Source organism: Hypanus sabinus, chromosome 12 (genome assembly GCF_030144855.1).
Source record: "Hypanus sabinus isolate sHypSab1 chromosome 12, sHypSab1.hap1, whole genome shotgun sequence".
Lineage (NCBI taxonomy): Eukaryota > Metazoa > Chordata > Chondrichthyes > Myliobatiformes > Dasyatidae > Hypanus > Hypanus sabinus.
In genome coordinates, this window is record NC_082717.1 from 74,702,153 (window position 1) to 74,716,586 (window position 14,434).

The window sequence follows — 14,434 nt, forward strand, 5'->3', positions numbered from 1 at the left end:
GTCCAAATAGTAAAATATGCAGAATACGAAAATGATGTGATAGACTGAAAGTATATCTGGCCATCTACAGTCCAAACCCTTTAGCTTCAATGATAGTTCATGTAGTCAGTTCTATGATACAAATTACACTCAATCCAGAAATAGCTAATGTACTACCTTTATTTCAGGATGACAAGCATCAAAGTGTCAAAACTCTGTTACCTCAGTACAGAGTTCTAATTAGATTCCACATAAATATGGTGTTCTGTTCATTAAAAGAGTTGCATTGCTAATCCACCAAATGATATTCAGGACAGACTTTGCTTATACTCCCACTGATATAATATATGAAGTGATGGTCTGTTAAGGTGACTATTTAGGAAGAAAGAGTGAACCTATTTCATTTAATAGGGGGTTCATTGAAAGGGAGCTCAGTTTTAAAATTACAACATGGCCATTCACCAGTGATTTTAGAAGACATGTTTCCACACAAAGGACAGTAGTATATGAAATGTTCTGCTTCAAAAAGAAAATGGTGAGGCTCAGTTGAATAGTCTCAAAATGGATCATCTTTAGGTAATGATATTAGGGGTTGCAGACCTAAGTTAGATGGGCTGATGCCCAGATTAGCCATGATCTAATTGAATGGCAGAACAAATTTTAAAATCTACTGATGTCCCTGTTAATGCAGTAGGTTATCATCAGTTATATTTCAAGGTGTAATCCTTGTCTCCATATTGCTTCTTGCATTCCTGGTAAGATTAGATCAAAGGAATGTAAATAGTGCAGAATTATACATTGCCCCAATAGTCAGAGCCTAGCCTAAAAGTGTTTAAGTTGTAAACTGGGGAAGTACCTATTGAAATTTGCATTGCTACTTTAATTTTATCTGGGAGTGTGTGTGTGGTGTGTGTGTGTTTTCACCACCTTTTCTTAATTTCAAATAACTTAACCAATAATTATTTCCTTACCAAATGGAGGAAGACTTGGAACAGTTCAATGGATGTTCCAAGTGATGAACAATTGTGCTTGCACAATAGAATAATACATTTGAATTACATGGTACAGAACACCTGTCATTATTTCAGTCAGTAAACAATGTCACAAGTGATGTGTCTAATATTTGACAATAAATATGCACATTTTGCTGTAAGTTATACAATTAGAAGCATCTATTTATTGGAATTATGTGAAATATAATTAAAAATCAAAGAAACAGGGTAATTCATTAACATGGAATTTGTGCACCCCTCATGTGATATTCCTGCCCTTCCACAGGCAATTTTAAATTTTTATGCTCTATATATATATATATCTGTGTGTGATTAGATGGAAACATTTTATGGACTGGATAAACATGTGGCATGAACTACTACACTTAACTAATAAAGTAATATATTTAGGTTAAGAAAGGTAAACCCTTAAGACCATAAGACATAGGAGCAGAATTGGCCCATTCTGTAGGATTTATTTTAAAAATTAATTGTGTATATTGTTAAATATTTCTGAATTTCACATTTAGGGATCTTTTGTTTAATGTTTGTTTCTCCTGATATGCTTTAGGCTTCATCAGTGCTGCGAGGATTCTTGGACTTGATGTTAGTGAGGGATCCTTTACAAAGAGCATCTGCACAGGAATTATTAAAACATCCATTCCTCAAGTTTGCTGGACCCCCATCCTGTATTGTACCTCTTATGAGACAATATAGATATCGTTGAATGAAGTGGATTTAAGGATCTTAGCACAGTATTTGAATAAAAATTACGCAATTGATAGCCATCAGGAAATGTGAATGAAGAATATTAAAAGATGTGACGCCAAAACAGATTATGTTCTCTCTTGAAGTCTGTGGCTGGGCAAAAATACCACAAAGCAAAATAAAAGCAATTTATAAAATCTGTTGTATACCAGCTCCCTGAGCCACTATTTTCCTATTTCAGAGTTACAGTGCTGGAGTATAAGGGTAATTGTGAGAAATCTCCTTTATGATATGGCTGAACTGACTTTGAGTACTATCTTTTTGAACATATTTTCCTTGGAAAGTCAGTTTACCTTTCACCATGTGCCAGGATTGATGTTCACATCAGGATATAATGCTCTGACTGTGTAACAGATTATAGCACATTCAGGACTCTTTGAGAGAATTTTGCTCAGTAAAATGTGTGGAATTTGTATTTCTCTAAAATTGTGATTCTTTCTTTGGTAAGCACTTTTCTTCCACACTGGCTGTGCAATGTGTTCTAATTGGATTTGTATCTTACTGACATTTCTTTTCTGATAAACTAACAGTATTTTGTGGTGAAGTAACTGTTGTAATAGCAAACAGTATTGAGAGGAATTTTTTTTCAGGGATATTAACTTGATGTGGGCGGGTGGGTTAGAAAGGGAAAATGCTTTGAGTTGCAGAGATTAACAAACTTGTTCAATACAGGTTTACCAAAACAGATTGTTTCTGACTTGAGGCACTCTAATGAATCTGTTCAATTTGATAAATTAAGTTTTGTTTAATCACATATTACTTCATGATTTTTAAAAATATTTTTGCGGCTTTCTACTTGTCAGTGAATGTTTATAGCATTAATCTAAATGTGATGTTTGTTGAGCGTGATTGCATGTTTTAACAGTCATGCAAAGTTTGATGGAAAATTAGTAAGCCTTAGTGCAGTCTGGCGTGAAACTTGTGTGTTACAGAGGAAATAAATAATGCTGGTTATTTATTAAAAAGAAATGTCTTTATTTTTGAAGTTTAGTGGTTGCAAAACACGACTTTCAAAAATTAATGTATAAAATGATGTCACTTATAATTCATCGAACATGTGATCAAGTGCTAAATATTGGTTCCGATTTTGCAATTAAAAGAATATCAGTATGGAAACTGGAAAAAAACTTAATCATTTCAGTGCACTTAAGGTATAACAAAGGTATTCTGGAACTGTTGTCAATGATACAGCAATCCTCCACAGATTTTGCTGATTTGCACACTTCTTCACATGGTCAGGGGGAATCAGAGAATGGACAAAATTCTAGATACATTGGATCAGCTTTACTGTAAATAACTGAAAAATGGTGCTTTTGGTGTAAATAAGTTGTAGGTATAAGTAAAATGTAAGAGCATATTAAATCTTTATTATTTATTAACTATCATTGAAACTTTAATAATGTTTTGAAGTATAATTAAGTTCCCTTTGACAAAAATGTCAATATAAAATAGATCTGATCTCATTGTCTTACACCAGTGGTGTACATGGACCTGCATACCTATTCTCCAGTTCCTTTCTCTAATTGCATCCCTGTAGTTTAATGGTTTAAATTATTTAGATACTTTTACTTATCATTTTAGTTTAAAAATATGAACTAATTTAATTGTTATCTTTAATCATAATTAACCTTCATGTCAGCAACACTTAAAGACTATTAAATTAGTCTCTAAAGTTCAATAGCCAGCAAATCTGGGGTGCAAAGCTGTTTTTCTCATTGTCAAAAGCTTTCAGAACTGTGTGGGGTTCTCACTGTGCCACTGGACACTCTGCAGCTATCCAGACCACTTTTGGACTCGCAAATTAGGCCCTTTGAATCAGAACCAAGTAAGTATAGGCATAGGGATTCATGAACAGTGATTGAAGATGGGGGCACCAGATCAATAAAATCTCACCCAATAGATATTAAAATTTATGTTTTGCCAGGGTTTGTTTACAATATTCCAACTTCCTCCTTATGAAAAAGATCATTTTTATTTTTCAGTTAGTAAAATGTTTAAAATATCACTGAAAATGTGGCTTTTTCTCCATTTGGTTTGATGTCTGTATTATTTCCATGAGATTGATTATTCATCCAGTTGATAATATCACAGATGATGAATGCCAAAGAGTTCCTTAAAGTGACGACTGACAACCGTTATCAAAATAGAAGGCAGGCAGTGTTCCAGCGACCACAAGTACTTTTTTTTCTGGTCACAGGTGAGTACTACTGTTTTGCTACTAACCACAAAGGACAGAACATTGTTTTGTAGGCAGTATTATCTTCATTTTCATGGAAAACTGTTATACAGTTGGGAAAGTAAACAGTAAAGTTGGCGTATTGTCATGATCTCAGTAATTTGAGTTTTTGAATAATTTTAAATGCACCATTTATACAATATGAATATTATCTGTGTGATTCAATTTTGTGTGCTTATTTTAATATTTATCTTCTCTTGAACACCATGATCATAGAAACATTCCTTAATTGAGTCCAGCAGGTTCAAAACAATGGCTGTAAACTGGGGTTTGAAAGCATTTTGCATTTCTGAAGGGTGGCAATGTTGAAATGTTGGAGAATATAATGACTGTTTGTGTTGCTGTTAATTACAAGAAAATAGTGATCCTTATTTCTAATGAAAAAAGAGTTACATTTTGTCCTCCGTGTATATTCTGATTACTTACAGGAAAATGTTTCTCAGAATGTGTTTTAATATATTAGTACATTTTCAAACAGATAAGTGCCTTTTTCTTTCAAAATTCATTACATTGTTCTAGGCCCTAAGGAATACATTCCATATTCCATATAACTTGCAACTTCTCTCTTCTATTATCTCCCCTCACCCAAATCTCTCTTCACCAAGCTGAGGAAAAAATGTCAGGCAAATATTGCTCCTTGTTTTGGTAAATGCTACTAATTCCATAACTAAATAGTGTTTTCAGGTTGGCTTTGCAATTCCTTACTGGTACCTCAATTTCCTTTGGCAATTTAATCTGGGTGTTCTGTCCAGCTGGATAATACATCTTTTGAGATGATACATATTTCAAAAGAGTAAAATGGATTAAAAAAGTGTATCTGTAACTATATGAAAGAGTATTGAGGATAATCATAAGGATCTGAGGATGAGACTGGAGAATATGATAGAGAATAAGGAAATAGCCATTTATTAAACCAATATTTTTCTAATTGTCAGATGTAATAGAGCAAACGTGATAATAAGAGTGAGGAAATAATTAAGATCAGTAAGTAAAATATAGAAACTAAATTGGAACTAAAGGCTAACACATACCCTGGAAATGATGGGCAGCACTTTGGGATGCTAGAGGAGGTAATTGATGCATTTGGTTCTGGATTCCTTAGATTCTAAGCTCAAGGGAATTGAACAAAGGTTTTCAAAGCCTCAGGTTATTAATAAAAAAAAGATAGTATTTTCTTCGACTGAAGAACATATGGTGAGAGTATTCTACTCCAGGAAGTATCCGTCATTGATTGCCAAGAAGATTTTGAAATACCGTAAATGTAAATTTGATAGAGACAATTCTCTTCTGAATCATCCTGTGATCCATTATATACACACACACACACACACACACACTCTCTCACTCTGTTAATGATTACACCATATATTATTGACTTTTTACTCAGAGTGAAATGAGTAATAAAAATAATATTAGTCATTAGTATTGTGACAAACGTGCTCACACACACTGATTTTCTTTTGTTAATACGATCTTTCTCCTGCATAACAAATCACAATTTAAAATATAAATATGTGCTTTCAGATTTAAAATAACTTCCACTGATCTTATATGTATATATACATTATCTGTTAAGACAGATAATTGTAGTCTAAATGACAGATTCCCACATAAAGGCAACACAGCCAGCAAGACAATGATTGAAATAAAAACAACAGTTAAAGTACATTTGACACTTTAAAGTATGGAGAAAAAGAACTTAGGTTAATATAATTCTTTTCATGACCCCACAGTGCTTCAAATCTCTTTCCATATCATGCTGTAATGTAGGAAATGCAGCAAATGTGCCTAGCCTAAATTTTGAAACCAATGTGATATTGACAAAAAGATCTGCTTTATTTAACTTGATTGAAGGATAAAATTTAACCAGTATAATCAGGAGTGGCTCCTTTATCCTCTTTAAAGTATTGATATGTCCATCTGAGAGTGAAATAATAATAGTTTCATTGTTCCATGCCCACTCAACACTGTGGTAAAATATCAGTCTGGATTTTTCAACTAGCTAGAGTGAATTCACAACCTGTAGCCATGTTTTTTTAAAAGAGGTTAATATCTCAAAAATGTGCATTAATTGTATCCTTCAATTGTGTTCATTACAAGTTGGGTATAAAAGTGCAAATCTGTTTATATGAATAAATCTGTGACATAGATTCCTTCTGATGTAGCAATAAAGCAATGTAGAACTCAAACTCTTTCAATCTTCTTAGTCATCAAGTTTTTAACTGTCTAGCTTATTACTTTAATCCATAAGACCACAGGACATAAGAGCAGAATTGGCCATTTAGCCCATTGAGTAACTTCCACTATTCCATTGTGGCTGATATATTAAACCTCTTAAACCCATTCTCCTGTCTTCTCCCCGTAATGCTTGACACCCTTACTAATCAAGAACCTATCAATCTCTGCATTAAATATACCCAATGACTTGGCCTCCACAGTCATCTGGCAATGAACTCTATATATTCTCAATTTTCTGGCAAAAGAGTTTCCTTCTCATCTCTGTTCTAAAGGGACCTCCTTCTGTTCTGAGACTGATCGCTCTACTCATCGACTCCCCTACTATAGGAAGCATCCACTCCATGCCTGCTCTACCTCGGCCCTTTTGTTAATTATACAACAAAATTATAAAGAAACTGATAAATATGAATTTTTGTTTCCTGACACCCCTGGTCAGAAGATTTTTTTGTATTTTTTATTCACAAACATTTCATTCTAATTGAATTAAGTGTTTTAGCTTTCTTTTACAAGTGTGGATTAATTAATGCAATATTATAGGAAATAACAGATATATAGCTAGGAGGTAATAATCAGCACTACGTCACAAACAAAAATTATACAAGCAGAAGCATTGTAAAGGAAGAACTGCACAAACTGTTCAACTGTGGTAAGCTGGTCCAACTCCAGTGAGAGAATGCCAGAAAACAATCAGCAAATTAAACAAGAATTTCACTGTCAAATGCTATCTTATTTGAAAATTTCATCTCATCATAAAAATCAAAGGGCAGAATCACAATACTGGGTGCATGCATTGCTATATTGGATTTAACTCTTAAGTTTTAGAGTAATTTCCCAACAAAATTATGCCCTTGTCCTGTTGTTAAATGGATTATACCATGAGTGTTGCTTGAGAAATATTATCCTAAATAAATGTATTTGGAATAATATTTTTATAGTTAATACTCAGCCCCTCTAGCCCCCTCACTTGATGATAACAAATATATCCCTTTTGCAGGGTAGATTTACTGAATTTCAGATATTCCCCTATACTATTGATAGGATCAAAAACATTCTTCAGAATCAAATACCTTTTTTTAAAAAAATATTTAAGCGGGGATATATTTGTTCAGAGGTGATTCAAAGAAGGTTCACTGGGTTGATGTCTGGGATGAAGGAATTGATTTATGAGGAAATGATGAGTAATGCAGAATCATTCTCACTAAATTGGAAAAGAATGGGAGGAAATTTTATTGAAATGTATGATTCTGAGAATCCACCTTCCCACATGGAGGAATCCAAAACTAGGAGACATTGTTTCAGAATGAGGGATTAAGGATAGTTTCTGACTGTTGTTATGAGACTTCTGAATAGATACTTTGTCAATTGAAAATAAACTACTGATCTCTGCATCTACCTTGTCATGGGCCTTGCATCTCAGTTGTCTACCTGCACTGCACTTATTCTGCATTCTGTTACTGCTTTTCCTCTTGTGCTAACCTGATGTTTGGAATTATCTATTTGGATGGTAAATCAAGCTTTTCATTGTATGTCAGTAGGTATCAATAATAAACCACTTAGCAATTGTTCACTTAAAGGAGTGATGGGGGTGGGGTGGTATTTCTCACGAGGATTGTGAATCTTTGAAATCTCCACTCTAGAAAGTTTGAGCCCTAGACCTTTAATATATTCAAGGGTGAAATAGATGCATTTTGGTCTGCAGATGGTTAAGGCATCTAATTGGAAAGTCACAGAGTAATTTCTGATCTTAATTGAAAGTTGGAACAAGCTTCGAGGATTGCGCCTCTCTAAGTCCTAGTTTTACTGAAACATAAGAAAAAGTTGGTAGAACACAAACATCCGCAATTTTGATACTGAGATGGAGGAAAATACTGAATCAGGTGGGCAAGTCGAACTGTTTCTCGCAGTTGTTGCACTTAGTTAAACTGAATCCAAATTAAGGAGAGCTTTTAATATCAGTTCAACGTTTGTAGAACGTGTTGACGGATTGATTCACTGCTCACACTGGGGATTTGTTCTGCATAATTCCCAGAGATACATGAACACAAAATGACGTCTTCAGTCCCTTCAACTAACGTACACTTAAGGGAAACCTGGCCGCTCTTTTGGTCCTCAACAATATCTCACGTATGCTTGGAATAAATGTAGATATTTATCAAAGCTCAAGCAAACTGCTTCCCAAATTGGAAAAAGCAAAATTACTCCGTGAAGCCAAGAAGCCGTGTGTATCAAAGTTAAATCAAACGGTTTTAGTTCATTTCAAGAGCAGACTTGCGTTCAAGATCATAAAACTGAACTAATTTTTTTCTCTCATGTTTTCTTATGGTTTTGTTTGAAAGAATAATGATAAGATATGCAAGTACCAAAATATTAAATTATCGTTCGATGTAGGAATGCTTGGGCCATCTACGTTAAGCAAATAGCGTGTGAATGAATGCCGCCGTTTCTAAACAATTGGAGCAATGAGAGGTTCCTTGCACTAGTTAGTACTACTTACACTAAAATTAGATTACTAATCTTGCGTTACTTTTAATGGTTTTGTTGATATTTTGCATTTGTTATGTACTGTGATGGAGTTGCTGGGGATTCTGGGTCTGAAGCAGATATTGTGCTATCACTATTTAAAGAAGCGCGCCTCAATATATACAGTAAGATGCCGCGCGTTTATTTGTATGTTCGCGTTCCCCGGAAGTTTGAAAAAAGTATTCTCTGAAATAATTCTTTGTTGCTTAACATTACTGTGCAGCAGCTGCCGTGCTATTCGCTGGGAGGTTCGGTTCAACTCGATCGGACCTCTTTACATGTGTTTGTACTCGGATCTGTCTCTGGGTATTTGAATTTGGCTGGTAGCCGTAAGTTTATGGTGAATATGATAAACCGACAAAATCACCACGATGACGAGGCCCAGTGTCAGCCCCAGTATAAGGGGGAGAGTCTCCTCTAACTGTTCCTGTTGGTCCACAACACAGGCAGAGGCTGTAAGTAAAATGAGATAAATTATTAAACGCAGAATCCGAAAACCTGAAGGGATTTGTCTTTTAAATAGCAGCAGCTATGTTTATATGTAAATGTTTAATATATTTTCAATGTGTTTTAAAATGCTATAGACATGACTGAACACATTCCCTTTTCTGTATAATATACGTTACTTTCTCCAAAATCGGATACTGGCAGCTAAGAATATTTGAAAGAAAAGGGGGGTTTAAAAGGATTACAAAAGGCTTGTGGATTAAAAAATCTTTACCTTCGCTGAATATGAAGTCCCGCTTGAGACCGAAAGGCTGGATATGAATTTGAGATAGGAGAACGGCAACGACTTTCTGGTGATCACTGGAGAAGAGGGAAATTGTTTCCTGGGCCTCGCACTTGTATGATTTACCAAGCGGAGTCACGAACAGAGAAAGGTGTCGTGAAGTGGCTGCGTGCTTCCCAGCTGCAGGGGAAAAGGGGACAAATTCTTGCTGATACTGTATTAGAAGAATATCATTGATTACAGCGGCAGAGAGAATGCGATGACCAGATATTAAATAGCCTAATGTTGGCTAAATGATACAATACCTACAAAATTTGTAGCTACTAACCCAGTCTTGATGAAAGGTCTCGACGCGAAACGTAGACCTTTTTTTTAACCACAGATGCTGTCTCGCCTGCTGAGTTCCTCCAGCATTGTGTGTGTTCTACCTCAAATTCAAGCCGTTTACAAATTAAACGCACTTGTATGTCTGTGTAATAATTAATCCATGCTCGGTAGTTAACTGGCATGCGTTTACGATTAAGCGGGTAAAGGGTGACATTATCCTCGTAATGTGTGTACTAATGCAATAATGTGGTAATGCATGGCATTCTTTGTCGTTTTTAATCAGTCCAACGTTTTATTTCTAGGCGGATGTAATACCGGTTTGTGTAATCGATAATCTGTACTCCAAATGTTATCAATGCCCCAGTTTTGAACGTTTCTAAAAAGGCACATCTTTTCGTACTCGATATATTATGCTGCGTTATTTTTCTTCTACTGTTATTCCGATTTTTTTTGTACCACGGTGGCTATTTTCACATACCTACTCAGAAATGGGAGTGAATTTCATTGGCTAGATAACAGCGACAGGAGACTTTTGACAGGCATTACAAGAAATAACCCCCAAAACATACATACTGCACCAGACTTCCTGTTAATGGTGAACGAAAACTGTCACCGGTTGGTAGGAATTAATCCTGACACTAAACATGATAAAGCATAAACTTCAATCGTCCCACAGCTCTAACAAAAATAATCCTTGGTGTTCCTGTCATTTAATTGCAAGCAGCGTGCGAATAACAATCTAATGAAACAACTTACGGTTGGCTGCATCTTTAAAGTGGCTGGATTCAGATAAATCATACACGAACTGAATCTTACTGACTTTCCAGAAGTGTTCTTGCCTTGTGGATATATTGCGGGTCTCCTAGAAGAAGTTTATGGACAACTATCATTATTACATATATGACTTTCTTTAAGATAAAATCACAGTAGAGGATTTTAAATGAGAGGAATGGCAAAGCAAAACTCGCTTGTCGACTTTGGCGCAGGATTATGAATCTTTGCGTGTTTTCTAATATTTACTATTGACCAGCTTGTTTAGGTTTGTGGCACGTACAAATATTAACGGACAGTGCGTCCGTTGATTACCGTATGAGTTACAAAGGTCCTGGAATCCTCGACTACTCAGAAAATTGATTTTCTTTCTATAAACCGTATTATTGTTTGCATGAACTTTTGTACCTGCACAAAGTGGAGTTTAAAACTGTATGTGCCATCAGCCCAGGAAATCTGCAGTTCGGATTCGTTGCTCCCACATCTTCCTCTAACTTCTGCACTTCGTGGAATTGAAATATCAGCTTGTTCTGTAATGAGCTAAGACCAAATGAAAGGTCAAACGTTTACATTATAGGGCATTGTGTGTCAAAAAAGTCTTTGAGAGGTGAAATGTCATGATGAACTAGGCCAATTGAATCAATTAAGTGTTTTAAAAAGTGGTTATAAAATCATAGCTTCAATGCACATTGTTTTTCAATGTAAGTGATTAATTCGTTTCCTCATACTTATGTCAACTAGGAAATGATCAAAGAGATCTGGGTAGGTATGTTGCCTTACATCTACATAGTTACTGGCCCGTGCATCGTAGGCGACAATAAATTTTGCTGCAAACTCCGCCATCAGACACGTTGTTCCATTTTCCCGAACCACAAAAATATCTTTATAGGGATCAGTGGAAAGACCCGAAAGATTCTCGGTCTCCTGTTCCGCACCGACCCCCTGAAGGATATCTGCGAAAGTGACAAAATGTCTCTCATTTCTCCAAAGGCTTGACAAAACATTTTGATATTTAGACACAATTTGCTCCATAATTATGCAAAAAATTAGAAATGATTCTGTAAAAAATATATAGGGAACAGCCCTGATTGTCAGTGATTGCATTAGTACAATCACAGTCAACCTATCTTATCCTAAGTATTAATAATTTGTTATTCTGCAAAACAGTTTGTTGAAGGGCTTGGAGTATTTGCCTTTTGCAAAAGGGAGATCGAAGCAACTACAAGCTAAACACTGCAAGAGCGTGGATAGGCGAACTGCATTTTAATATCACAAGCAGGACAGTCCAGTTTCGTGGGCTCTTTTGCTATATGGGTACTTAACATCTATTGATACTGGGTCCTGACATAAACAAGTTTCTGCCCCAAATTTTTCAGACATTCATCTCGTTTACAGTTATTTTTCTCGTAGGTTGCCCTCCACCTAGTGTCCGAGAAGTCCACTGGATTTGTCTCTTTGAAGATGATCAAATGATCACTATAAACCGAACAAAATACAAATAAGCCAAGTTATCTCGTATAAGGTAGACGTTATTAGGGGCAAATGTTTAATATTAATCCGGAAAATACGTTTCAGTACCTAAGAGGTTAATGTGCATGAAATGCTCATCTGAAAGATTTTGATACGGCAAATATCCCATTTCAATGGCAAAAGCCTTAAATAGTGCTTTGAATATTCTGACGAAGGACTCTTTCACATGCATTATAATTGTTGAAAATGTTCTTGACATCTCTAGGTTTTATGCCGCATGCCTGTGTGTGTACTTACTGAGAAGGAAGGCTAGTACATGGAGTGTTGGGGTGAAGTGATGCTTCCTGCTTGTTTCCATGCTGTGCTGAAGCTCCGGCGGTGCCCGGTGGTCCGCAGTGCTGAGTGAGCTTTATCCCGGAGCGAACGACTTCGCTAATACCTGGTCAGAAATGAAACAGCTCAGATTCGCACTGGACCTGCGATCAGGCGTTCGTTCGGTCGAGTGGTGTCCCAGTGCCGGAAATGTGGTTTGTGCCGGACGAGTGTCGAATGATTTTGAAATACGCAGAGCAGTGCTGAGGAATTCCAGAGTGGATTCTTTGGTGCAGTGTGACTATCAGAGAGCAGCGCCCCAGCTCCGTGGCAAAGGGTTTCGTGGGAGTGCGTACTTTATCGCTCCGGGCTCTGCGGCGGAGCTTGAAGTGTGTTTTTTTTAATCTAAGCGACGCTCCAAGACTTTGCAATAGAACTGGGGGTCTGGGGTTCGTGGGTGTGTTGCGCTCCAAAGTCTCTCCTGTGAACTGTGCGCAGAGCAATGCTCGGGATGCCCCAGTGGTGTGGGCTCTGCGGCGGAGTTGCGGTCGGGGCTCTTCAATGGTGCTCTGAACAGGGTTCCGTGGAGGAGCTGCGGTTAGGGTTTCCTAATGGTGCTCTGAACACGGACGGCTCAGTGGTGAAGGCGTGTTCTTTGAGCATTACCTCTTGGAGCGAGCTAAACTGCGCCAACGCATAGCCCAAGGGTCGCGGCTGTCTGAATCGTCAACAAGCCCACACACTTGTGCAATTTTAACATAAGGAAAAGTCTGAGTTTCAGCTGCACACAATTTGGAAGGGATTATTTCTAAATGGCACGGATTTATACCACGCGAATTGCACCGTTCCCGATTTTCGGTTTTCGCTAAATTTTCCAAACGCGCATGAATAATGGTAAAAATATCCTAAATATTGCCATGGAATTAATCATAAACAGCCCCAGAATAGTGTAATATGCCTTGAACTTGAGCATGTTTTGTTTCATCTCTCAGCAGCCGCTAACATTTCACTGCATGATTTTGTATAATTCCCCATTTCTAACACACCGGCAGCGAGAGCGTATCAATCGGCAACCCTCCCATTAAGCAAACTCCACCAATTCACGCCGCAGTACTAATTGGACAGTTTTCTTCTATCCTCTATCAAATAATTTATAAAATACATTCTTTCAAAATGGATTTAATAAAATAACTGTCAATCTTTTTATGCAAGATTACTTTGAGTTTGAGCAATATTGTGTCCTGAAAATATTTAAATATATCATTAAGATGCATTTATACAATTTAAGACCATACAAAAGAAAAGGCCCTTCGGTCTATGTTATCTGTGCCGAACATGATGCCAATTTAAATTAAATTTATGTGCCTGCACATGATCCATATCTCTCTATTCCTTGCATATTTATGGATCTAACTGTCTCTTAAATGCTTTTATATTTGTTTCTATCATTACCCATGCAGCCCCTTCTAGGCTCCTAACACTCAAGTTTTTAAAAAAAGACTTACCGCGCATGTCTCCTTTAAACTTCCCCCTCTCACCTTCAATGCAAGTCGTTTAGTATTTGACATTTCTACTCGAGAAAAAAAAATCCTGACTGTCTAGAAATATAGAAAACCTGCAGCACAATACAGGCCCTTCGGCCCACAATGCTGTGCCGAACATGTACTTACTTTAGAAATTACCTAGGATTACCCATGGCCCGCTATTTTTCTAAGCTCCATGTACCTATCCAGGAGTCTCTTTAAGGCCCTATCGTATCCACCTCCACAATCGTAGTCGGCAGCCCATTCCACACAATCGCCACTCTCTGCGTAAAAAAAAATTTCCCTGACATCTCCTCTGTACCGACTTCCAAGCACCTTAAAACTGTGCCCTCTTGTGTTAGCCATTTCAGCCCTGGGAGAAAGCCTCCGACTACCATACGATCAATGCCTCTCATCATCTTATATACCTCTATCAGGTCACCTCTCAACCTCTTCCTCTCCAAGGAGAAAAGGCCAAGTTCACTCAACCTATTTTCATAAGGCATGCTCCCCAATCCAGGCAACATCCCTGTAAATCTCCTCTGCACCCTTTGTATAGTTTCCACAG

General features: G+C 36.9%; 2 protein-coding genes across 7 annotated transcripts in view; one reads left to right on the forward strand and one right to left on the reverse strand.

Annotated features, from left to right (window-relative positions):
* Positions 1-5,202, forward strand: part of pak5 (p21 protein (Cdc42/Rac)-activated kinase 5) — a 242,660-nt gene extending 237,458 nt beyond the window's left edge. For all 6 annotated transcript variants that reach the window (XM_059986226.1, XM_059986224.1, XM_059986227.1 and 3 more), the window contains one exon: positions 1,543-5,202. In XM_059986226.1, the coding sequence (XP_059842209.1) occupies positions 1,543-1,698 (156 nt within the window). In that variant the 3' untranslated portion in view covers positions 1,699-5,202. The remainder of the gene's footprint in view (positions 1-1,542) is intronic.
* A 139-nt stretch (positions 5,203-5,341) lies between these two features.
* Positions 5,342-12,946, reverse strand: lamp5 (lysosomal associated membrane protein family member 5). The gene is made up of 6 exons (XM_059986231.1): positions 12,329-12,946; positions 11,342-11,514; positions 10,970-11,101; positions 10,547-10,652; positions 9,455-9,643; positions 5,342-9,186 (listed from the first exon to the last, which is right to left on the reverse strand). The coding sequence occupies exons 1-6, from the start codon at positions 12,387-12,389 to the stop codon at positions 9,008-9,010; spliced, it is 840 nt and encodes a 279-aa protein (XP_059842214.1). The 5' UTR covers positions 12,390-12,946; the 3' UTR covers positions 5,342-9,007.
* Positions 12,947-14,434: the final 1,488 nt, after the last annotated feature.